Below are 24,611 nucleotides of genomic sequence, written 5' to 3'. Positions count from 1 at the left end.
TTCACTCTCCCCTGTCGGTCCAGCCCGGGTGTTGGTCTCCACGGATCAGCGTTGCCGAGGTGGGGAGGGGGGCTTCGGTTGCGCTCAGCCCCCGGAGAGTGGAGCCACCGTCGCACTAGTGGCCACGGCACCAGGCCCCCCCCCCCCACGCCGCTCCGCCCCCTTTTCCCGGCCCGACTCCTTCGGCCCTGCCCCCAAGGGAGGCCGGTTGGGGAGGCCGCTGGAGAGTGGGCCCTGCCCGCAGCCCCGCCGCTGCTGCGCCCCCGCGTCTCCATAGCGATCCTCCCGGCGCGCACCTCCGGGCCGGCTCCCCCAGGGGCTGAACAATACGCGGCGGGGCCGGGGGCGGGGCCGGGCCGGGCCAGGGGCGGGGAGAGCGCGGGCGCTGGGGGCGCTGGCCGAGCGCACCGCCCAGGCAGCAGCCGGCCGCTGGGGTCTTGGCCGCGCGGTGCGGCCCGTCCTGCTCCGGGAGCGCAGCCCTCGTCCCGCCGCGGGCCCGCCCCGCTTCCCACGCCGCCCTGTCGAGCCCGCGCGGGAGCCACCTGGAACCACCCAGATCCGCCGCCACTGCAGGTTGATGCGCGACGCCCTCCCGGGACGCGCGGAGGAGCCATCTTGAAACCAACTTCGCAAACTTTCGCAAAGTGCTCTTGAAGTGGAAGCTGCGGGGGAGACCGGGAGCCCGGCCCCCGGTGTCCCCTCCAGGGCCCCCGGGGAGGCGGGGCGCGAGCCGCCCCGAGGGCCCGGCACCGGGCGCGCGGGAGCCGCCCCCCGGCCGCGCCGGGTGGATGCGGAGCCGCGCCGGGTGCATGGATTGTGCTCGGGCGCCCGGCTCGGGCTCCGGGCCATGGCGCCGCCGCCGCCGCCGCCGCCGCCCGTGCTGCCCGCGTTGCTGCTGCTGGCTGCGGCCGCCGCCCTACCGGCGCTGGGGCTCCGAGCGGCCGCCTGGGAGCTGCGAGTGCCCGGCGGAGCCCGCGCCTTCGCTCTCGGGCCCGGCTGGACCTATGCGCTGGACGCGGCGCACACGCCCCGGGCGCTGCGGGAACTGCTGGACGTGAGCCGCGACGGGCGGCTGGTTGGGCGGCGGCGCGGACCCGGCGCGGGGCTCCGGGGCTGCGCGCGCCTGGGGGGACATCCGCTGCCACTGCAGGTCCGCCTGGCCGACCGCAGCGCCCAGACGGCGCTGAGCCTCCGCCTGCGGGCACGCGCGCACGGTCCCGGTTGCGGCGCCCTGTCCCGGGGCCGACGGGCTCTCGGCGCCGAGCTGCGCGCGCGGGCTGTGCTGGCGGTGCCTGGCCCCGGCGCGATGCTGTGCTTCCCGGCCCCTGGCGGCGGCGGGGCCACGCTGCACTCGGCGCTGGCCGCCTTGACCACGTTCCCTGCCTGCAGCTGCCCGCCGCGCCCCGGTTCCCGCTGCCCACGCCGCCCTGTCTGCCTGCCGCCTGGAGGCTCGGCCCGCCTGCTCCTGCTCTGTGCCCTGCGGCGCACGACCGGCACCGTCCGGGTGGAGCTGGCGCTGGAGGCGGCCTCGGGGACGCCTTCCCCATTGCCGTCGCCGCCGCCGCCAGGCCTGCCTCAGGCCGCGGCGGGGGCGGCGCGGCGGGCCCGGCGTGGCGCTGGCGGCAGCACCACCCCGCAGTTCCAGCTGCCCAGCTACCAGGTGTCAGTGCCCGAGAACGAGCCCGCGGGCACCGCGGTCATCGAGCTGCGAGCGCACGATCCCGACGAGGGCGAGGCGGGGCGCCTGGGCTACCAGATGGAGGCGCTGTTTGATGAGCGCTCCAATGGTTACTTCCTCATCGACGCCGACACGGGCTTGGTGAGCACCGCGCGCCCGCTGGACCGCGAGACCAAGGACACGCACGTACTCAAGGTGAGTGCGGTGGACCACGGCTCGCCGCGGCGCTCTGCCGCCACCTACCTCACCGTCACGGTCAGCGACACCAACGACCACAGCCCCGTCTTCGAGCAGTCCGAGTACCGGGAGCGCGTGCGCGAGAACCTCGAGGTGGGCTACGAAGTGCTGACCATCCGCGCCACCGACGGCGACGCGCCCTCCAACGCCAACATGCGCTACCGCTTGCTGGAGGGCGCGCGCGGCGTCTTCGAGATCGACGAGCGCTCGGGCGTGGTGCGCACCCGGGCGGTGGTGGACCGGGAGGAGGAGGCCAGCTACCTTCTGCTGGTGGAGGCCAACGACCAGGGCCGCAACCCGGGCCCGCTCAGCGCCACCGCCACCGTGCACATCGTGGTGGAGGACGAGAACGACAACTACCCCCAGTTCAGCGAGAAGCGCTACGTGGTCCAGGTGCCGGAGGACGTGGCCGTCAACACGCCGGTGCTGCGCGTGCAGGCCACCGACCGCGACCAGGGCCAGAACGCCGCAATCCACTACAGCATCGTCAGCGGGAACCTGAAGGGGCAGTTCTACCTGCACTCGCTCAGCGGCAGCCTGGACGTGATCAACCCGCTGGACTTCGAGGCCATCCGAGAGTACACGCTGCGCATCAAGGCCCAGGACGGGGGCCGGCCGCCGCTCATCAACTCCTCGGGGCTGGTCTCGGTGCAGGTACTGGACGTTAATGACAACGCCCCCATTTTTGTGAGCAGCCCCTTTCAGGCGGCTGTGCTGGAGAACGTGCCTCTGGGCCACTCGGTCCTGCACATCCAGGCGGTGGACGCTGACGCGGGGGAGAACGCACGCTTGCGCTACCGCCTGGTGGACACCGCCTCGGCCTCCGTGGGGGGTGGCGGTGCTGGGCCCGTAGGCCTGGCTCCCGCCGCGGACTTTCCTTTCCAGATCCACAACAGCTCGGGCTGGATCACTGTGTGCGCGGAGCTGGACCGCGAGGAGGCTGAGCACTACAGCTTTGGGGTGGAGGCGGTGGACCACGGCTGGCCGCCCATGAGCTCCTCGGCCAGCGTGTCCATCACGGTGCTGGACGTCAACGACAACGACCCCATGTTCACGCAGCCGGTGTACGAGCTGCGTCTAAACGAGGACGCAGCGGTGGGGAGCAGCGTGCTGACCCTGCGGGCCCTCGACCGGGATGCGAACAGCGTGATCACCTACCAGCTGACTGGCGGCAACACGCGGAACCGCTTCGCCCTCAGCAGCCAGAGCGGCGGCGGCCTCATCACGCTGGCGCTGCCGCTGGACTACAAGCAGGAGCGGCAGTACGTGCTGGCCGTCACCGCGTCCGACGGCATGCGCTCGCACACCGCGCAGGTCTTCATCAACGTCACCGACGCCAACACCCACCGGCCCGTCTTCCAGAGCTCGCACTACACGGTGAGCGTCAGCGAGGACCGGCCGGTGGGCACCTCCATCGCCACCATCAGCGCCGCCGACGAGGACACCGGCGAGAACGCGCGCATCACCTACGTGCTGGAGGATCCCGTGCCGCAGTTCCGCATCGACCCCGACACTGGCACCATCTACACCTTGACGGAGCTCGACTATGAGGACCAGGCCGCCTACACGCTGGCCATCACGGCTCGGGACAACGGCATCCCCCAGAAGTCTGACACCACCTCCCTGGAGATCCTTATCCTCGATGCCAACGACAACGCCCCCCGATTCCTGCGGGATTTGTACCAGGGCTCCGTCTTCGAGGATGCGCCCCCGTCCACCAGCGTCCTCCAGGTCTCCGCCACTGATCGGGACTCGGGCCCCAATGGCCGCCTGCTGTACACCTTCCAGGGCGGGGACGATGGCGATGGGGACTTCTACATCGAGCCCACGTCGGGCGTGATCCGCACCCAGCGCCGGCTGGACCGGGAGAACGTGGCAGTGTACAACCTTCGCGCCCTGGCCGTGGACCGGGGCAGCCCGGTGTCCCTTAGTGCCTCGGTGGAAATCCAGGTGACCGTCCTGGACATTAATGACAACCCTCCGGTGTTTGAGAAGGATGAGCTGGAGCTGTTTGTGGAGGAGAACAGCCCGGTGGGGTCCGTGGTGGCAAGGATTAGAGCCAGCGACCCCGATGAAGGCCCCAACGCCCAGATCATGTACCAGATTGTGGAAGGCAACGTGCCTGAGGTCTTCCAGTTGGACCTGCTGAGCGGCGACCTGCGGGCCCTGGTGGAGCTGGACTTCGAGGTGCGGCGGGAGTACCTGCTGGTGGTGCAGGCCACGTCCGCGCCCCTGGTGAGCCGGGCCACAGTGCATATCCGCCTCCTGGACCAGAACGACAACCCGCCGGTGCTGCCGGACTTCCAGATCCTCTTCAACAACTACGTCACCAACAAGTCCAACAGCTTCCCCACCGGTGTGATAGGCCGCATCCCGGCCCATGACCCCGACCTCTCGGACAGCCTCAACTACACCTTCCTGCAGGGCAACGAGCTCCAGCTGCTGCTGTTGGACCCCGCCACGGGCGAGTTGCAGCTGAGCCGGGACCTAGATAACAACCGGCCGCTGGAGGCGCTCATGGAGGTGTCTGTTTCCGGTGAGTGGCCGTCGGCGCCCCGCGGGGCACCCCCCTCCACCCGGGGAGCGGCAGGGAGCTGCCAGGAGCCGCCCGGCAAGCTGAGGCACCTTTGGGCAGGGCCCAGGTGGCTCTATGGGGATCTGTGGTCCCAGGTTGAATGATTGGATACCGCTCACAGGAGGCAGGCTGCACGGCTGCTCTCACTGAGTTCGCTGGGAGCAGGCCTAGGCATCTTCAAGTTCAAGACCGGGGCTTCCCAGGCTTTTCTCAGAGGGCCTGGCTCCCCGAGTTGTGCTGTTAAAACCTGGGCTCTGGGGTTATCTGAATCGGCCATTTGGCTCGGTGATGCTCTGTAGTCAGCACTCGCCTGTTGGGAAAGATCAAAGGTCACTCCTCACCCCATGTGCCAATTAGCTTCCGGGTGGGACCGTTGGAAATTGCCGGATGGGTCCCTGAGTCACCCTCTAAGACGGCTGGAGTTAGCTGCCTTCGTCTCTCCTTTCTGTCTCCTCCAGATAATAACAGGCGGGCTTCTGTGTGCTCGCCCCTGTGGGAGCGCTTTGAAAACGTAGCCTCGTTTGATCTTGGCTTGTGCTCCTGGATAGGGGCTTGTAATTTGGGCGTTACTGAGAGGCCTGCCCGGGTTGGTGCTGGAGCCAGTGTGGGAACCCTGCCTGCCCACTCTGGGGCTGGAGGGACGGTGTCCCGGCTTGGCCAGTGGGCAAGGGTGCCCTCCATGCTGCTGACCCCCCAGGGCGGTGGGGCAGAGAGGGAGGCAGATAGAAGGACAAGGAAGAGAGAAGGGGAGTGGGTCGGGGGGGACGGTCAAGAGACCTCAGGTGGCTCCTGCAGGCCGGTGACCCTAACTAGGAGATGAGACCGTCATCAAGAATGGCTGGGATCTGTGCAGCTGAGTCTATATTTCAGATAAATTGTTTAAACAATAAATTATTACAGTTCAGCACACCCCTGGAAGAATTAGCAAGTTACTTCTTGGATTTATTTTGTTTCCACATTTTGCTATAATTCTTCATATACCAAGGACTGTGTTGCATGCAGGTTCCAGTTGCTTGCTTATAAAAGCTGGAATTTGCAGATCCGGTTTGAAGGCAGTGCAGTACTGCGACATTGATTTTGGCCGCCTAGTCTACCCGCAGGTGAATATTGTGGGTTTTGTGAAGTTGTGACTGTGTGTAGAGAATATGGAATAGAGCTTTAAGGAGAATCGTCAATCAGGGTTATGGATTTTCCGAGCAACGATAGTTTTTTAAAAAGTCTCTCTCACAAAAGTCTTTCCTCTTTCATTTTATTTTTTTCCTGTACTGCTGTATCTGCTAGGTAGAGCAGAGTGGAAAATCCAGCCTATATAAAAGTGACTTGGCAACATCATAGGGTTTTGAGCTTACATGGAACATGGTGCTTTTGTGGGAACCGGAGCTTGCTGGGAGCAAGGGTGTCCGAAGCATCAGGAGTGTGGCCCTCCCCGGCCCGTGATGTCTGGTTAAGGGGTTTGGGATGGATTTCACCCAAAAGTTCACCCGTTTGGGAACTGAGGGCTGTCTTGTCTACCTGGTGGGCCCACAGCCAGGACCGCAGTTGAAGGTGAGCCGGGCACTCCGTGCTGTGTAGTAAACATCCCAGTGGTCCAGCTCTGGGCTCGGAAGCCCGTGCGACACACCTGGAGTCTGTCAGGTGCTGAGGCCTCGTGCCCACCCTCCCAGATGGTGGTGGTCACCTGGAGCCGGATTTCAAGCACTTTTGTAAACTCCTCCTGCTGCCTTGTCGCTTATCCATCCGGTACCTGGGAGGCGAGTGGCATCATGCTGTGCCCATTATACAGATGAAGAGGCTGAGACTCAGAGGTGTGAGGTCACTTTCTCGGGGTCACACGGCCTGCGAGCAGAAGTGCCAGGCATCCAACCGAGACCCAAACCCTCTCCTCTCTTACCTGAGAGAGATGTTGTGAGGAATTTGTTGCTGCGGTGAATTGTTGCAATGCTTTGGTTTAAAGTAGACTTGCGAGACTTTCCTGACCGTCCAGTGGTTAAGACTGGTCACTTCCAATGCAGGGGGCGTGGGTTCAGTCCTCGGTCGGGCAACTAAGAACCCACACACCTCGGGATGCAGCCAAAGAAGAAAAGAAACAATAATGAAGTAGGCACCTGGGATCCTACACAGCCCTCCAGCCATTTGACAACTAGTTAATACTTGGAAGAACAAAATACCAGAAACTATAAAAGCTGTAACAGCACAGCTGTGTGTAGAAGCAGAACAAAACAAGGAGATCAGACTGAGTTAACCAGAGTTGGAATCTTAGGTTTTCTTTCTTTCGTTTTTAAGAAACAGTGGGAAAGCTGTGGTTTCAAACTCCTGTGCTACTTTCATTGAAGTGTTACTGGCTTCTCCGGGTTTACAGCCTTACCCTGCAGCTTCCAGCGCCCTGGAGCTGGAGTTATTAGCAGCTTATAACCTGCAATTATTACCACCCTGGAGCTGCTGTCAAGAGAACCCAGCCATCCACTAGGTTTTGTGGGAGCCCTCGAGGACAGGCTGGGTGCCTCCAGCAGAGGAGCCCGCTGGGAAGGTGCACGGGATTGGAGGGGGTATGTGGTACCCAAGATGGAACACTTGGGAGGAGGGCAGCTCCTTGTGCCCGGATGGGGGTCTTAGTGTGGTCTGGGAGCAGATGGCGTTGATGGTTTTGTGTCGCCCACCAAGGACAAAACACCGATGTCGTCACATTCAAATCTCTGCCATTTTTAGAAAGCATCCGGGGATACACGCTGTTAGTTTTACATGGGACGGTTTTTGAATGAGATTTAGCTTTCGGTGGGAGGGGAGCCACCAAACTCGGAGAGATAGTGGAGGACAGGGAAGCCTGACGTGCTGCAGCCCATGGGGTCGCAAAGAGTCGGACACGACTGAGCCACAGAACAACAAGGGGAGCCCCTGTGCGTTTTTCAGAGCCGTGTGGCCGATAACCCACAGGACTGTCACATGTGGAGTCCCTTGGGTAGTTTTCCTAGCTGCTGGTCATTTAGTGAACGGACGTTTTAAGTATCCACCTGAGCACGTGTGTGCCTTTGGGTGTCGAGGCGTGAGCCGCACATTATGGAGCACGGGAGGAAAATGACCCCGTGCTTGTGGGTGTGAGGGCCTTTGGGGTGGTAAGGGCATCGTTGGTGGGGTAACAGTGGTCGGGCCGTGAATCATTCAGAGGTGTCAGCAAATCTCAAAAGTCATGAAACAAGGAGACTGAATAACCTTTACCCGCTTACTTTGGTGGGGAGCCGATGGGATAAAGTCGTCTAGGCTTGATAAAAGTTTAAAATGTGTTTGCTGAGTTAAATCCAGGATATCGCAGGGACAGCGACTGCCAACAAGGAAATAGCGAGGTGGGCATTGTACCAGGCGGCGTCTGGAGGCAAGCATTATGTTTCTTTTCTGCTTCTCACCGTGTGGAGAAGGATCAGACCAGCTTAACCACGTCAGTTGTCGAGCTGGATTCTCCGGTGACATAACCAGCCCTGGAAGACTCCGGCACTTGGGGAAGCAGTTAACCGTCTCAGGGCTTCAGTAGCTCTGGAGGTAGTCTCCTGTTAATGCACTTACTTTCAGAAACACTGGCTGGGAAACAGGGAGTGTTTGTTTATTGAGCACCCACTGTGTGCCGGCCCTACTGTGTGCCTGGCCCTGAGCGGGAGGGTGGGTGGGGACAGTGGGTAAACAGCGAAGTGACTGCGAGGGGAGGGTGGGCTGGGGACGCCCCTATACCACAGTGAGGGTGACGTGTCTTCCTGGTGGCGGGTGGGGGTGGGGTGGGGCAAATCTCCCCCTCCCCTGAACTGCTACTGGGAACATGGCTCTAGGGCAAGCATGGTGTGTGGAGGGGATTCGGGAGCTTAGACAGTCAGACGTGGGAGTGAGGTGGGGTTGATCAGCCAACTTGCCCCTCCTGCTGGGACCACCCCCCATTAGCCTCCTCCTCCAGCTGCCCCTGACCTCATGCTGCCCATCTGAGCCCTAGGCCTGCTCCTGCAGCAGCCTCATCCACGGAAGGCATCCCTAGCACAGCCTGGACCCGCCTCCATGACACTGGGATTTGAACCCTGGGCAGCGGCTTATGGGCTGTGCTTTTGGGAACGTGCAGAGGAAGCTGGGTGAGGAGGTGTGTGCAGGGGGGCCGGACCCTGTGGGCCCCGTGTGGTTGGACCCCTTAGACGTTGTCGTGAAGATGGTGGGACGTGTGGGTTTGGGCCAGGGAGAGCAGCTGGGGTCACAGCCAGAGGTGGGCTGCACGGCCTCGGGAGTGACACTCTGGACCAGCACGGCCGTAGGTGGTCAGTGACCCGTCGGCAGGGCACTTGGCCTGTGATGGGGATGGGGGTCGGGTCCAGCCTGGGGGGCGGGGGCCTGGCCTGAGGAGCCTGTCAGGCAGGCTGGACCTGCCTGAGAGCTGGAGCTGGAGGAGAGAAATCAAGGGTGCCAGCCCGGGGGGCGAGGCAGAGCGAGCGCTGGAAGGCGGTCAGCAGTGGTCGATGCCTTTTGGTGTCCGGGGGGCCTCAGGCCAAGTCACTTTGGGTTGGCCAAGAGGAGGTCCTTGATGGTCTCCCTGAGAGCCAGGGTGGAGAGGGGCTTGCGGAGTGGACGACTGGGTCAGCGGCGCCAGGGAGGCTCAGAGGGAAGGCGGGATGGCTGTGGGGGCGTGGGTGGAGTCGAGGGTGGCGGGGGTCAATGAGTTAGCATGCACCGCCCTCCTGGCACTCCATCCGCCTGTGTGGGCCGCTGGTCACAGGCGCAGGCCCCTGTGGGGAGCAGTGGACTGGACCAGGGTGGGGAGCAGAGTCAGGGGCAGTTGGGGGCCTGCTGTGGCCGAGCTGCGTGCCCCAGCAGCTGCGGGACTGAGGCGGGGATGGGAGCCTCTTCGTCTGCTTGAGGACCTGATGCGGGAGTGGGTGGATCCGGCTTCCCTGTCTCTGCGCTGCCCGCCCGGTGACCTGAGGTCTCCGTCCGGCCGCACCCACCAACGAGGGTGACAGAGAGACCACTTTTTTAAAACCTGGGGAAAGTCGTGGCCACAAGAGCCCCTGGGAAGGAGGCATGGGGCTGAAGTCACGTCAGGAAAGGTGACTGGTGACGCCGTGGAAAGTCCGCTTTGGGCTGGGCTGATGCACGCACCTGCCCACTGGGGGGACACTGGTGGGCAGAGACCCGCTAGGGAACCAGCTGGGTGGGTGCTGCCCTCCCCAGCAGAGGCTGTGCCCCGGGACGTGTGGTGTGGCTGGGACCACAGGGCCTGCATCTCCGCCAGCACTTACGTGCCGCGAACAGAAGTCGATTTTATCAGGTGGGGCAGAGAGTGCGGAGCGTGTTCCCAGGTTCGGCTTGATTCTTTCCAGCTCACAGCCCTGGGGGAGATAGTTTCGGTGTTTTCTTCTTCTGTAACCTGAACACCTAGACTCTCCTGCGAGCCCTCTCTGAGTGGGGGGTGGAGGGGATGGTAAAGAGCCCTCTTCCTTCTGCATGTTTGGTTTGGGCGGGTCACCGTGGTAACCTGAGGACGCGCGGGCTGGGGACCCAGCTTGTGGGGACAGAGGGAATGGCGTTGCAGAGGACGCCGTGCCCTGCGGGCCTGCTCGGCGCACAGTGGGTGCCCAGCACACGTGGCCCCGGGGAGGGCCGGGGGGGTGCTGGTGCGGAAACGCCCCCGTCACACTCTCAGTCGCCCGTGCTCACCTGGAGGCTTGGCCCCAGGTGGAAGGAATGGGCTTTTTTTTTTCAGGAAAACTCCAGTGTCTGGATTCTCCTGCTTTTGCTTCAGGTAAGAACTTGTGGCTCCCTGGCTAATCAGGCACCTTTTAGGGAGTGAACATTCTGGAGCTGGGAAAAGCCCAACGCCAGGCTTTATCATCCTCATCATTCTGTCCAGACTCTCCTGATGTCCTGAATAGAGGCGGTGGTTTTTTCTTAAACACACAGACCATGTACACACACCTACACACGCTCACACATGGATATACATGTACACACATGCACAGAGATACTCATGTACACACATGTACACACGTATATGCAACACACACGCACACACGGCACACACACATGCATGCAGGCACACACACCTCCACGCGTACACACCCCACACACATGTGTACACACATGTACGTGACGCGCACACACATGTACGCACACTTACATACGTATACACACACGATCCTATCAACTGCTTTGAAGACAAACTGTAGAATCATCTTTCCTCCAGCTAGCCCACCCTGTGTTTTCCCCTTTGCTGTCATGTGGATGTGTGGGGGCTGACACAGGAGGTCCCTCATAACTGGGGGCTTGTGCTGGCGCTTGGGAGGGGACGGAGGATGGGGACCCGTGCCAGGGTGTCCTTCTAGCCCTTGGCTGGCCTCCCTCACGGTATCAGGTCCACGGTGCCTGGCAGGTTGGCAGCCGAGGCTGTGGGGCCAGCCTTGTGGCCACCTTTCCACAAGCTTGTCCATCGGCGCCGCCAGGACAGGTGAACCTCAGGTGAGCAGGTGAGCTGGTGTACCTCCTCCCTGAATCTCGTCGGTGAGGCCGCGGTGCCTCCATTTTCTAGGTGGGGACGTGAGATGAGCTGTCTGGCCCCTCTCCTGTCATCCCATTGTGTTTCTGCTGAAAGTGTAGGTGCTCCTGGGCCCCCGTGAGGCTTGTGCCAGCTCTGGGGAGCCAGGGGCTTGTGGGCCTCCCCGAACCGTTCCCCTCCCTGGCTGTACCCGCTGGCCCCCTGCCTCCTCTCTGCTGTGTCTTTGTGGTCAGTGGTCAGAGCCTGGCCCCAAGGACCAGAAGGCCTGCAGTGCAGGAGGAGGCTGGCCTTAGAGCTGAACAGGGGATCCGGGGTGGTCACAGGAGAGCACAGTCACCACTGTTCCGGTTTGCACGCCTGGGCTCTGCCCGTGTCGTCTCGCTTGGACCTCAGAGAATGCCCATTATGCAGCAGAGAGACTGAGGCCGGCAAGCTGGTTGTGGTGGGAAGGGCCAGGCCCGGACCCTGGTGCCCAGGTGCTTTACCCACTGTGCCGACCGCCTCCTCTGATCTCCTGTTGGCCAGCAGTGAAGCCCTGGACTGGGGAGTGCAGGTGAGGGGACGCCGAGCTTGGAAGCTCAGTGTGAGTGAGCCCGTTGTCCAGGACAGGAGGGCTGAGGGCCGTGTGTGCACCGTGCTTAGTTGTGTGGGAGCACTCCCTTGCCCCTCGGGTGGGCAGGGTGGGGAGCTGTCCCTGAGCCTCTATGGGGTCCCTTGTGGTGGAGCCGCATCGTAGGAAACTGTGGAGTGCAGGACTGGTGTGCTCCAGGTGCAGTCAGGACCCAGGGCCAGTGCAGGGGTCAGCGTCTCGGGCAGGAGGGGTGGACACCAATGAGGAGCCCACCCTGAGCAGCTGTCTGATGTGCCCCGGGAGCACAGGTTCTGCAGGTCAGGGAGCCCCACCTGCTTTCCCTCCCTCCACCTGTCAATCAAGCCTTTTCTTTCTTTTCTGAAAGTCTGTTTTTACTGCGGATTCTGTATCTTTCTTATCTTTTCAGGATTTTAAAATACCTAATCTAAATGACACTTGGCTAAGGTAAACTGGCAGCAAGTTGTGTAAACAAAGCCGTCCTCTGTAAGCCTTTGCAGATAAGAGCCCTCTTGCAGGTAATAAATTTTCATCAGTGAGCTGATGGTCGCGGGACTGTTTCCGTGAAGTGCAGTAGTTCAGCTGCCGTGCAGCCTGCGGTGGAGACGGCCGCGTGCGGCCGCCGTCCCAGCAGCTGTGCTTTTCGGGGCTGTGTCCCGTCTTTGGTGTTGAGAGAGCACAAGATTTCATGGGGCAGCAGAGACAAGCTCTGATTTCTGACGCTGGTCGGGTGGCCCACACTGCAGTGGTTGGGGGGGCGGGGCGGGTTGGTCATTGCCCAGGACCCCCGCTCCCGACCCCTTCCCTGTATCCTTCTAGAAACGAAGGATCGGAAGAAGAGAATACAGCTTGAGCTGTGGCTTGGGAAACTTTTCTCTCTTGTCATGAACCTTGCACGTGCTGAGAAATGATCATATTTAAAAGTGGTTACGAAATATTTTCATAACCTCTATCTGATAAGGGATTACCATCCAGAATATATTAAGCACTCTAGCAACCCAACAGCAGAGAAACAAATAACCAGATTAAAAAGTCGGCAAAGGGCTTGACAGATACTTCTCCCAAGAAGAGAGACAGGTGGTCCGCAGGCACGGGAGAGATGCTCAGCATCACTGATCACTAGGAGAACGCGGATCAGAGCCACAGTGGGACTCTGCTGCCCACCTTCAGGATGACCATTGTGAAAACAAAGCAAAACAGAAAATACCAATTGTGGGCGAGGACATGGAGAAATCAGACCCCTGCGCGCTGCTGGGAATGTAAAATGGTGCAGCTGCTGCGGAAAACAGTGTGGTATGTAGTTCCTCAATCGCTAGAGAATCCAGGAATCCCTCTTTTGGGTACACACCCAAAAGAAGCGGAAGCAGGAACGCCACAGACATTTGTATGCTCACGTTCACAGCAGCGTGATTCAAAAGCCAAAGGTGGACGCAACCCAGGCGTCCTTCGGTGGATGAACGGATAGGCGAAAGTGGCCTGTACACATCACGGGATGTTACTCAGCCTTAAGATGGAAGGAGATTCTGAAACAGGCTACCACGTGGATGCACCTTGAGGACCTTGTGCTCAGTGAAAACAAGCCAGACACCAAAGGACCAGCTTTTTTATAGGAGTGTGTGAGACTCCTAGGGTGGTCAAATGCATAGAGATAAAAGTAGGGGCTTCCCTGGTAGTCCAGTGGCTAAGACGCCCTACGTAGGGGACCCGGGTTTGAACCCTGATTAGGGAACCAGATTCCATATGCCACAACTAAGGACCCCACACGCGTGGCGCGACTGAGACCCAGCACAGCCGAAGAAACGTGACACTTTTTATTTTTTTAAGGAATGAGTATTACCAAGGCTGGGAGAGAGGGGTGGGGGCTGTTGTGTGAAGGGTATAAAGTTTCAGTTTTGCAAGATGAACTCTGGAAGTGGATGGTGTTGATGGTTGCACAATATTGTGAATGTACTTAGTGCCTCTGAGCTGTAGATTTTAAAATGACTAAAACATTAAAATGTATGTGTGCGTGCATGCTAAGTCACTTCAGTCGTGTCTGACTCTTTGAGGCCCTATGGCATGTAGCCTGCCAGGCTCCCCTGTCCAAGGGATTCTCCAGGCAAGAATACTGGAGTGGGTTGCCTTGCCCTGCTCCAGGGGATCTTCCCAACACAGGGAGTGAATCCAGAGCGCCTGCAATGCAGGTGGAATCTTTACTGCTGAGCCACAGGGAAGCCCAAATTTTATGTATATCTTACGATAATTTTCTTTTTAATGCCACAAAGCAGAATTATTATGGTCACTCAGATGCTGGCCAGATGGGAGCGGGTGCCTCTGATCTGTGGTCCTCCCGCCCAGAGGGCAGCACCCTGATCTGTTTTGTCCTGTTGTGGGTCCTGACAGCATCCAGACGGATCCTGTGGAGCCTGGGTCTCTCATTCTGCGAGTTCCTGAACTCTTAACCTCTGTCTTGTAAACAGCAAAAGGGGCAGATATGGTCATATAATTTTGTGTCTGGCACAGGGGTAAAATCTCTTTGATGTTTAACTATATATGAGAAGCCACAAAGATGAATGTGGACCTTTAAGGCCCAGGGTAAGGAGAAGTGTGCTCAGTGCCTGGGTGCCCAGGTGTCCCCAGGGGAGGAGGTCAGCTCAGGGCTGGGAATCCAGACCGGAGGCCAGTGCCTTGGGGGGAGACCAGCAGAGGGGTGGAGACACTGCTCCCCCTCCCACATGTGGGGAGCTCTGCTCTCCCCAGCCCTGCCCTGTCCCTTGGCCCCGCTCCCCATCAGGACCAAGTTTCGGGTTTAACACAACTTGGCACGTGTGCTGGTCTAGCAGGACTTCGTTGGCATTCTGACCCATCTAAGCAATCAGATGTGATGTCTTCTCCGTTTTTATTGGGGTGACATTCACATAGCATGAATAAACCATTTCAAAGTGGATGCTTCAGTGGTGTTCGGTACATTCAGGATGTCTGCAGCCACCACCGTGACTTTCAAGAGAGGTGGTGGCCCGAGGAAGAGGTTGTGGGCTTTTCCGTGAACCGCCTCCCCAAGAAAGGGGAGTCTCCAGGGGAGGCACCTGGGTCAGGACGAGACCCCCATAGGCACAGATTTCAGGAGTCATGGAGGGAGCGCAGTGGTGAATGTTGTAGGTTGTAGGGTGGGGCGGTGAGGCGAGGCTTCTCAGGAAGGTCAGAAGTGAGCTGGGGCTTGGGCAGGTCCAACTGATGGGGGCTCTGGGGACCACGGGGTGAAGGGGCAGTGACAAGTCTCAGGGAGGAAGCTTGCAAGCTGCCACGTCGTGGGGATTGAGGAGCAGAGTTACCCCAGGCCTCTGGTGCTGGGGTTGACAAGTCCCAGGGTCGTGCGGTCAGGGCCAGCCAGAGCCTTCACCGCGCCCCCCCCCCCACCCCCGCCGTTCTCCTAGATATGAGCAGGGCAGAGATTCAGAGTCAGCTGGAGCCTTCAGCCCTCATCTCCCGGGATCTGAGTAGGGCAGAGATTCAGGGCCAGTCGGAGCCTTCACCCCCGTCCTCCCAGATCTGAGCAGGGTGGAGATTCAGGGCCAGCCGGAGCCTTCACCCCCGTCCTCCCAGATCTGAGCAGGGCGGAGATTCAGGGCCGGCCAGAGCCTTCACGCCCGTCCTCCCAGATCTGAGCAGGGCGGAGATTCAGGGCCAGCCGGAGACTTCACCCCTGTCTTCCCAGATCTGAGCAGGGCAGAGATTCGGGCGGCATCCTGGGAATGCTCTGGGATCCCTGCAGGGCACGTCCGTGGCCTCCTGTTCCCTTTAGAGCTTTGCTGGGGCTGCACACGGACGGTTTGAGCTATGGCTTCCTTGCTGAGCCCAGTCCTCTCTGCGCCCCTTCTGCAGGGTCCTGGCTTCACTTACGGACTTTTACAGGCTGCAGCCTGGGCTCCGCGCAGCCTCGGGAGCCAAGGGACTTGTGATCAGCCAGTCGTTAGACAGTCAGAGGGTCGGCCGCTTCTCTTTGGACCCATGCTTTGTGGTTAGAGGCCTGCTGAGTCGGCTTCCTGGGGCTGCTGTAACAAAGTCTACCCCCACCCCCAACAATTGGCGCCTTCAAACAGCGGGCGTTTATTCCCTCACAGTCCGGCCGCCAGAGATCTGAAATCAGGGGGTTGGCGGGTGCTTGCTCTGAGGCTGTCGGTGGAGGATCTTCGTGCCTCTTCCGGGGCTGCTGGGACCCCGTCTGCAGGAACATCACTCCACCCTGCCTGCCTCAGTTGTCACCTGGCCTCCTCCTCCGAGTGTCTCTGCGTCTTCTCGCTCAGAACTCCACTTCTGCTGAGTCGTTTTTGTTTTTGGCTGAGCGGCATGCAGGATCTTAGTTCCCTGACCGCGGTCGAACTGAGTCCTCTGCCGTGGAACGGCAGAGTCTTTCCCCCTGGACTACCAGGGAAGTCCCTCCAATTCTATTGACTTAAGGGCCCACCCCACTTCTCTGGTGGCTCAGAAGGTAAAGAATCCGCCTGCAGTGCGGGAGACCCAGGTTCGATCCCTGGGTCAGGAAGATCCCCTGGAGGAGAGCATGGCAGCCAGCTCTAGTATTCTTTATTCTTGCCTGGAGAATTTCATGGACAGAGCAGCCTGGCGGGCTACAGTCCACGGGGTCACAGAGTTGGACACGACTGAGTGACTAACTCTTTCCACTCCTGGATGTACTGTGCTGTGCATGCTCAGCCCCTCAGTCGTGTCCGACTCTTTGCAGCCCCACGGACTGTAGCCCGCCGGGCTCCTCTGTCCATGGGATTCTCCAGGCAAGAACACTGGAGCGGGCTGCCATGCCCTCCTCCAGGGGATCTTCCTGACCCAGGGATCAAACCCGTATCTCTGTGGCTCCTGCATTGCAGGTGGGTTCTTTAGCACTGAGCCCCTGGGGAAGCTGTCGTCTCCTAGATGACATCATCTTAACTTATATCTTCGTCACATCCACAAGGATACTATTTCCAAATCAGGTCACGTTCACAGGCACTAGGGGCTGGGACTTGGTCGCATCTTTCAGGGCACACAGTTCAATCCACTGCAGCACCTGCTGTGTACTCACACACGTAAGTGATTTCTTTGTGTGAAATCAGGTGATGGAACTTTCCCAGTGGAGCCACGGTTTGCCCACCGGAACACCCAAAGCACAGCGTAGTGACCCATCGGGACCCTGCGCTTTTCTCTCTTCCCCTCAAACTCTAGTTAGACTGAATATCACACCCGATGAGATCCCGTGTTGGTTGCGATCCCATAGGCTCCACTGTCTATTCGGTTAGGAAGCCGTGGTGGCCTTTGGGTCACGCTTCCAGGTCCCGTTCGGGCAGCAGGGGTGCAGAATGTGTTCAACGGAGGGTGGGTATGCGGGCAGGTGAGCGTGCTTTCAGATGGCAGTGCCCCCTGCTCTGCCTTTTGTGCCTGATGCCAAGGGACCCGGCTGTGGGAGTGGCCTTTCCGATTCATCCTGTCTTCTAAGCGTGGAAAATTCTCTAATGTGCAATTGAAAGTTCCTCCAAATCTTCACAGAAGAGAAAATGGAAAATATGAAGGTTTATTGTTCTGGGAGATTTCCTGTGCATCCGGCACGTGGCTGTCGGAGGTCAGGGGTGTGTGTGTGTGTGTGTGAGTGTGACAGGAAGCCCAGTGCAGTGAGTTACAGCGCGTGTGCAAGGGCACCTCCCTGTGGAACAAATATGACTGAGGAAGCGGAACTGGCGGCCGACAGTCCTGTGTCCAGACGGCACCGCTTTCTGCTGATAGAAGGTGCTGGACGGAGTCCGTTCGGGGGGGAATCAGGGGAGGTGACCCCGAAGGCAGGAAGCAGAACCCTCAGGGTGGGGACAGCTGTCCAGGCCCCGGCGGCCGGGAAGCCATTGTGTTTGCTTCAGGAACTCGGTCTCCCTCTCTTTGCTTCTGTCTCATCAGTCTGGCATTTTTTTTTTCTGAACCCAGAGTGACTTTGGGACAGTGTGGGAGCTGACCAAGCTCTTTCAGGAGCCAAACTGGTGCGCGGCAGCTCCTTTCTCTGGAGCTGGGAGGCCCTAGGAGGGGTCTTCATCCCTCTTTGAAGTGACCCCCTCAGGAAAGGGCTGCCTCCACCGGGATGGCCTCCATCCTGCTTCCCCAGAACCAGCGGGTCTGTATTGGTCTTCTCTGGAGCTGGCGACCCCAGCCTCAGGGTCCGTCCCTCCTAACCCCTGTTTGAAAACCAAAGAGGGTGTCTCCTGGCTCACCGGCTGGGACACGAGTTTGAGTCGGACCCGGTGGGTCAGCCACAGGTTCTTCTGGGCAGCAGGAGGGACTGTGCCGTGTAGCTTGGGGCGCAGCTTCCTGCCGCAGGCCTGGGGTGTGGCCCGTGTCCTGAGAGTTGTTTTTAAACCCCGTGCAAGCTGGCGAGAGGCAGAGAGAGTGGAGCCGGGGAGCACAGGGCATGAGGTGACCGTGGGGAGTCCCAGGGGGGTCGCGTGGAGAAGGGGCTTTGTGGTTACTGTTACTGTAGCTCTGTTACAAGGCCCCTGACACCCGTCAGCCGGTCTGTCTCATAGTGTCTGATCGTGTCCTCGGGCTCGGCTCAACAAGCCCTTTTAGGGAGGCGGCCCTTTTGGGAGGAAGCCCTTAGTGAAAGTGAAAGTCGCTCAGTCGTGTCCGACTCCTTGCGACCCCATAGACTGTACAGTCCATGGAATTCTCCAGGCCAGAATCCTGGAGTGGGTAGCCTTTCCCTTCTCCATGGGATCTTCCCAAGCCAGGAATCGAACCCAGGTCTCCTGCATTGCAGGCAGATTCTTTACCAGCTGAGCCACAAGGGAAGCCCAAGAAAACTGAAGTGGGTAGTCTATCCCTTCTCCAGCAGATCTTCCCGACCCAGGGATGGAACCCAGGTCTCCTGCATTGTAGGTGGATTCTTTACCAGCTGAGCCACCAGGGAAGCCCAAGAATATTGGAGTGGGTAGCCTACCCCTTCTCCAGGGGATCTCTCTGACCCAGGAGTCGAATCGGGGTCTCCTACATTGCAAGCGGATTCTTTACCGACTGAGCTGTCAGGGAAGCCCATGATGTTTGACAAGGTGCTGTTAAGTCACTAACATGCGTTGTGACTGGTTGCTTCTAGCAGAGTGGTGGGCGACTGTCTGATGGGAAGGGAGACGGGTGTCCACCCTTGTCCTCAGGGGGCCTGTGCTGGGGGGATATAGCCGAGCCTGGAGCTTCTGCCCTGAGAGCTGGAGACATAGCTTTGGGTCTTGACCCTTGACCTTCTGCCTGCTGCCCCTCGCTGGCACTGGAGTTGACCCGGGGGTGTCGCCATATAGGACTTCAGTGCTAACACTGAGCGTGTCCTGGGCAGAGCGGGTACTCATAGTTCCCAGCAGCCCGGTCTCAGCGAGGTGTTCTTCCTGTGACCCCGTGACCCTGGGACTTGGCACGCATGCCTCCCGGCCTGCTTGTAGGAGCTGTACCCTCGGGTACTGCACAGGCCAGCCTGGGGATGTGTTTCCAGTGTCGGGACGGTTCATATTTACACAGAAAATCTGACACTCCAGGTATTCCCCGGATGTCCCTGCTTTTTAAAAAGCTAATTTTATTAACGAGATGAGCTGTTAGGGAAGCAGAAGCCACCCTCGGTATTTCAAGCAGGAAGGAATTTGACGCGGGGAGTTGGCACTGGAGGTGGAGGCGGGCTGTCTGCTCTCTGCGCCCCTCAGTCTCTGCCCCTGCTCCACGGAGACAGGTGGTCACCTTCTCTGGGCTGTCCATGCCACCCAGGGGTCGGACCAGATCAGTGACTTAGGACAATCTTTCAGCAACAGAACTCTCTGCACAGGAAATCATGGGTTTTAAAATGAATCCATTCCAACTGAGGGCCTCGGGGCTCAACAGGGGAAGGGGGAGACCACAGTGCAGGAGGGTGCCCCTGTGGGTCCACCCTTTTGAGGGGGCTGAGTTCTGAAGGCGACACAGGCTCAGGGACGTGGAGTTTGGGGTGGACACCAGAGGCCCAGAGTGGCCTGGGCACTTGCCCACTGGGCTGGCGGGTGCAGGCAGGCATCCCGGGGGTGGGGTGGGGCTCCAGGGCTGCACCTGCAGTGACTTGCTCTTCGTGGGAGGGGCAGGGATGACTCAGAGTCGGCACCCAGCCCGAGGCTCTTTCTGCGGCTCAGCTGAACTGTGAGCTGACGCTCCTCCTGTGGCCCCAGCTTCCTCCACGGAAGGACTTTTCCTCGAGGGTTTGCTGCTCTTGACACTTCGGAGGGGGAGCACAAAAGAGTCAGTTACAGCCTGTGAACGTGAGAGCGCGGGGCGGCGGGGGTGACCCTGGTGCCCGTCTCGCAGCCAGGATCTGGCCACGTGGCGTTCTCCACGTCCCCCCAGGTCCAGTCAGACTCGCTGGCAGGCCAGAGAGCTCGGGCCTCCGGGGACAGAAACGTGAAGCGGGCCTCGGTGGGTGGAACATCGGGGGGCCTGTTTAGCTGTAGGGGCTTCTGTACCACACGGCTCAGCAGGTCAGGAGTGGCTCCCACAGTGCAGTTTAAGAACCTTGACCCTGGTGTTGGAGCCCAGCGGGGTGGGGAAGACCCGCAGTCAAGGTTAGAGGCGGGTCCGTTCTCAAGGGCCTGTTCCTGCTGGGGGCTGGGCGATGAGAGAAAGATGGACGAGCTCCGTACAGGGCTGGCTCAGGCTGTACACAGGACATTCATGCAGGCTTTGTGACTCTGAGGCTGTGTGAACTTTTGCCTCTGGCTTTCACTTCTGGGCTTGTATTCCAAGGAGCACGCGGCGGGGAGAGCTGGGCCTGGGGATGGACCGATGGGCCAGGCAGAAGCGTTACAGGCGTACAGGCAGCATCTCCGTCCATGACTGTAACGCGCCCCGCCCCCCCCGCCAGCTTGCTCTCTGCTTCTTGGGTTTCATGGTAGAGGACGTGGCTTGGATCCCTTTCCTTTTCGTGTGGATGTTTTGTGTAACGCACTGGACTTCCTGGTGTGAATAAGGATGCTGGCTAACCTCCGCAGCCTGAAAAGCCTTACTTAGGATGTTCTGTGGGCCTGCCCAGGGGCATTTGAGGTCTTAGTTCCCTGACCAGGGATGGAACCCGTGACCCCTGCAGTGGAAGCAGAGTCCTGACCACTGGGGCGCCCAGGAATTCGCTGTTGGGACTGTTTTTGAACGCAGATCTTTATCTCCCTGCCGGGCTACTCCCCCTGCCCTCTCTGCGTCTCAATGACACCCCGGGGTACTCGGTCAAGCCCTCGGGGCCCCCAGGAGGGTGTGACCCTGCGGGGTGCCAGACTGTTTGACCCAGAGTTGTTGTGGGTGCTGCCTCCCTCGTGTTGTCCGACCTACAGAGAATAAAATCCGCAGTGAGATGTGTCAGTTGGTTCCCCACTCCTGGTAGACTGGAGGCCGTCGGGTGCAGGGCTGGGGTGGGGCCTGGCTTGTGCCAGCTCAGGGGCCTCCGCACGGAAATGACTCGCACTTCCCTGGAGGCAGCGGGAGCCCAAGTGTGTCCTGGCAGAATGCAAACTGCTGACGCTGAGGGAAGCGAGAGGAATCTGTCACTCCAGGGTTCCTCGGGCGGCCCGGGCAGTGAGGAGGGAGGCCAGGATTGTGTCGGGTCGCCAGGAGGCGCTCTCAGGCTGGCGGTGCCGGGGGGCCTCAGGGTGGTCACCGAGGGCCCCCTCTGGTCAGTGGGGAGAGTGGCTGTCCGAGCTGTGGGTGCCCAGCTCGACGTGAAGGAACGCCAGGGAAAGTGATGGCAGCCCAGTCGTGTCCGACTCTTTGCGACCCCGTGGACTGTAGCCCTCCAGGCTCCTCTGTCCATGGGATTCTCCAGGCAAGAGTACTGGAGTGGGTTGCCATTCCCTTCTCCAGGGCATCTTCCTGACCCAGGGATCGAATCTGGGTCTCCCATATTGGAGGCAGACTGTTTGCCTTCTGAGCCACCAGCACCTCGGTAAAAACAAAACCAGAACAGCTACCAAGCAGACAGACTGAGGAGAAGGTAATGCTGTGCATGATTTATTTATTTATTATTTTTGGCCACACACATAGCGCGTGGGCTCTCAGCTCCCCGACCAGGGATTGAACCCATGTTGCCTGTGGTGGAAGCCCAGCGTCTTCACCACAGGACCCCTGGGGAAGTCCCAACACTTGTTTTTTAAATCTTTTAAAGCTTTATTGTGGGCTATTAATAGAAATTGCTTTTCTGAATCAAAAGCATTCTTGGTTTGTTCAAAAAGCTCACTCAGAAAATTCTTCCAATATTGAAAAGCAGTAAAAGAGAAAGAGGGCCTCCCTAGTCGCTCAGCAGTAAGGAATCTGCCTGCAGCGCAGGAGACGCGGGAGACTCGGGTTTGTCCCTGGGTTGGGAAGATCCCCTGGAGGAGGAAATGGCAACCCACTCCAGTATTCCTGCCTGGAAACTCCAGAGCTAGAGGAGCCTGGCGAACTAGAGTCCATGGGGTCGCGGAGGGTCAGACACGACTGAACGACTAAGCACTCAGGAACAAAGGAGGGAGCAGGACCTCGCCCCGGACCCCAAGCCCAGGGACAGCCCCCGCAGCCCTGTGGCCGAAGTCAGCCTTTCCCTGCGGCTCTTTCTGACGTTTCTCCGGCTGTGTCTGCGGGGAGGAAGGTGGCCGTCCCGGCTCATCCTGGTGTTGCAGTCCGCCCACCTCCAGCCCTGCTCGGGTCGTCATGGTGATGGAGCTTTCGGGAGGCAGCTCTGGGGCCCTTACCCTGGAGAGCCGCTCCTTTGTCCGGGGACAATGGGGCCCTGAAGGACCGTGGTGTGTCTGGCTCGCTTTAATGACCTTCGAGGGGACCCCCTGGGGAGGGGGAGTCCCCATCTCCTTGGAATGAGCTGCTCCTTTCCTGAACTGCTCACCCTTGGATCACTCGCTTTAAATGACACGTGTATGTTTCACGGCAGAGGCCTGAGCTGTTCTGACTTCACTGCAGTGGGCCAGAGGTAGACTCTGAGGGTGGCCCAGTGGAGGCCCGCCCGGGTCTGCGTCGTGCAGAGGGTGCAGAGCCAACCAGCTCACCAGGTCTCCAGCCTCTGTGACAACCGCCCTGGGGAGCACACCCACCCTCTCGGACTGCACTGCCTCCTGCCGTGTTCCGGACACGGGGCTCCCCCCACCGCCGCCTGTGTGCTAGACACGGGTGGCCTCTCCCAGGAGCCGTCAAGTTCCAACTGTGTCACCTGTGTCCTGGGGGAGGCGGCGGGCGTTGGACTGAGTGGAGGAAGCGAGAGCCCGCTGGGCGCTTGTGCTTCAACAGACAGCCTGCTGGCTTCCGGACACGGGGCGCCCTGCCTCCAGGGGCCACGGGCCCCCTTGCTGGGCCTGTCCCAGCCGACCCCTTGTTCTCCCCTAGCAGGTGTCCCTTTCTTCCTCAGAGGGCATTCCCCAAGTCCAGTCCCTCCTGAGGCCCCCAGAGGCCCTCACCTCTGTCTCACTCGTGCGCTCACTGTCCTTCGGCCCCCAGAACAGCCCCTCCCCGTCGGCACTGCCGACAGCTGGGTCCTGGTCATTCCCTGTGTGCTGGGGCATGGTGTGTTTTTGGCAGCACCACTCGGAGCGGGGTCTTAGTTCCCTGCCCAGGGACCGAACCTGCGCTCCCAGCTTTGGAAGCTCAAGTCTTGACCAGTGGACCACCAGGGAAGTCCCACCAAACAGCATTGCTGGCTCCCACCCTCCAAGCTCCGGGCTTCCCCCCTCAAAGTCCCAACAACCAAAGCTGTCCCTGGACAGCAGCCCAGGTGCCCTGGCCTCTCCCCCACCCTTGATGTGACCGCCCAGAGCTGGGCATCCACTCAGTGGGTCCTGCCTCTAGGCTGTTGGGTTTGCCTTTGATCTCCTTGCCTGATACAGCCCAGGCACCCAGGGAGCCCTCGGGAAACCCTCAGGGGTCACGGCGTGTATGGTCTAATAGGCTGTCTCGGGGTTGGTTGCATGGCGACCGTGCAGAGTGATCTGTGCAGCAGAGAACTGGGCCTGTGGGTCCCGGGTGGGAGAGAGGCTGGCTCAGCCTGACCCCGCCCGGCTGTCCGGGGTGCCCGTCACCCTCTGAGCCCCAGTCTCCTCATGTAAGGGGTGTTGAGGCCGCCTTGCAGGTGCTGTGCACACTGGAACCCACAGTGCCGGTCCCCCAGACCACAGAGTCCTCCGATCCTGCCCCAGGAGTCTGCGAGAGAGCTGGAGCGCCTGCACCCTCTGACCTCACCCACCGCAGGCCCTGGGTACGCTGGGCTGGAAGGACCGCCGGCACAGGGATAGGGCACCCAGAGCCCCCTGGCTTTGTGCCGATGCCTCTAAGACGGAGCAGAGGACTAGGCTGGTCACCACCTTGTCCTGCCTGGTCCGGGGGGCTGTGGTGGCGGAGTTACAGGAAGGACCCTGGGCTGGCCCCCTGCGATCGGAGCGTCCCCGACACGGCGGTAGCGTCCCCGACACGGCGGTGGCGTCCCTGGTCCCGCGGTCCCCGCGGCCCCCGGCTCCCCGACGCTGATGCCTCTCGGCCCTCCCGGCGCGACCTCAGTCCGCACTGTGTTCTCGGCGGCGCCGCGGGAATGCGCTATTTATAACTGTGCACGTGCTCTTTCCTCGAAATCTGGCATTTCTAACTTTCACCCAAACAGGGACTTGCATGGTCTCCGGAGGGCGGGCGGGAGCGGCCTGGGTGGCAGTGGCTGGGGGCCCAGCCCCTCTGTCCGGGGCAGGGGGAGGGGGGCCGCGCGGGGCGGCAGGACCCTCGGAATTTGGCGAGGAAGCGAGGGAGGGGAGGCACGGGAGTGTGTGAAATGCCATACCACAAAGGGCTCTTGTGGGCCGAGGGCCCCCAAGGCAGAGAGCGAGCAGGGCCACCGGCCAGTCTGACCCCGCGTTCCCGGCAGCGCCCCCTCCTCCCTCCCGCATGAACTGTGGGCTCCTGCTTGGTGTCCAGATGTGGGGGCGTCTGCCCCCTGTGGCCCACCCTGGTGGAGATGGAGGGCTGCCCGACAGAGGGGACCTAAACGTGCTGT

General features: G+C 60.4%; 1 protein-coding gene across 2 annotated transcripts in view; it reads left to right on the top strand.

Moving 5' to 3' along the window:
- Positions 1-306: 306 nt before the first annotated feature.
- CELSR1 (cadherin EGF LAG seven-pass G-type receptor 1) overlaps positions 307-24,611 on the top strand; it is a 143,581-nt gene continuing 119,276 nt past the window's right edge. For both annotated transcript variants that reach the window (XM_088837574.1, XM_088837573.1), the window contains exon 1: positions 307-4,451. In XM_088837574.1, the coding sequence (XP_088693700.1) occupies positions 848-4,451 (3,604 nt within the window). In that variant the 5' untranslated portion in view covers positions 307-847. The remainder of the gene's footprint in view (positions 4,452-24,611) is intronic.

This window comes from Moschus berezovskii, chromosome 6, assembly GCF_049115385.1.
Source record: "Moschus berezovskii isolate FMDL1 chromosome 6, NW_MosBer_1.0, whole genome shotgun sequence".
Lineage (NCBI taxonomy): Eukaryota > Metazoa > Chordata > Mammalia > Artiodactyla > Moschidae > Moschus > Moschus berezovskii.
This window is presented reverse-complemented; position numbering and strand designations above follow the sequence as displayed.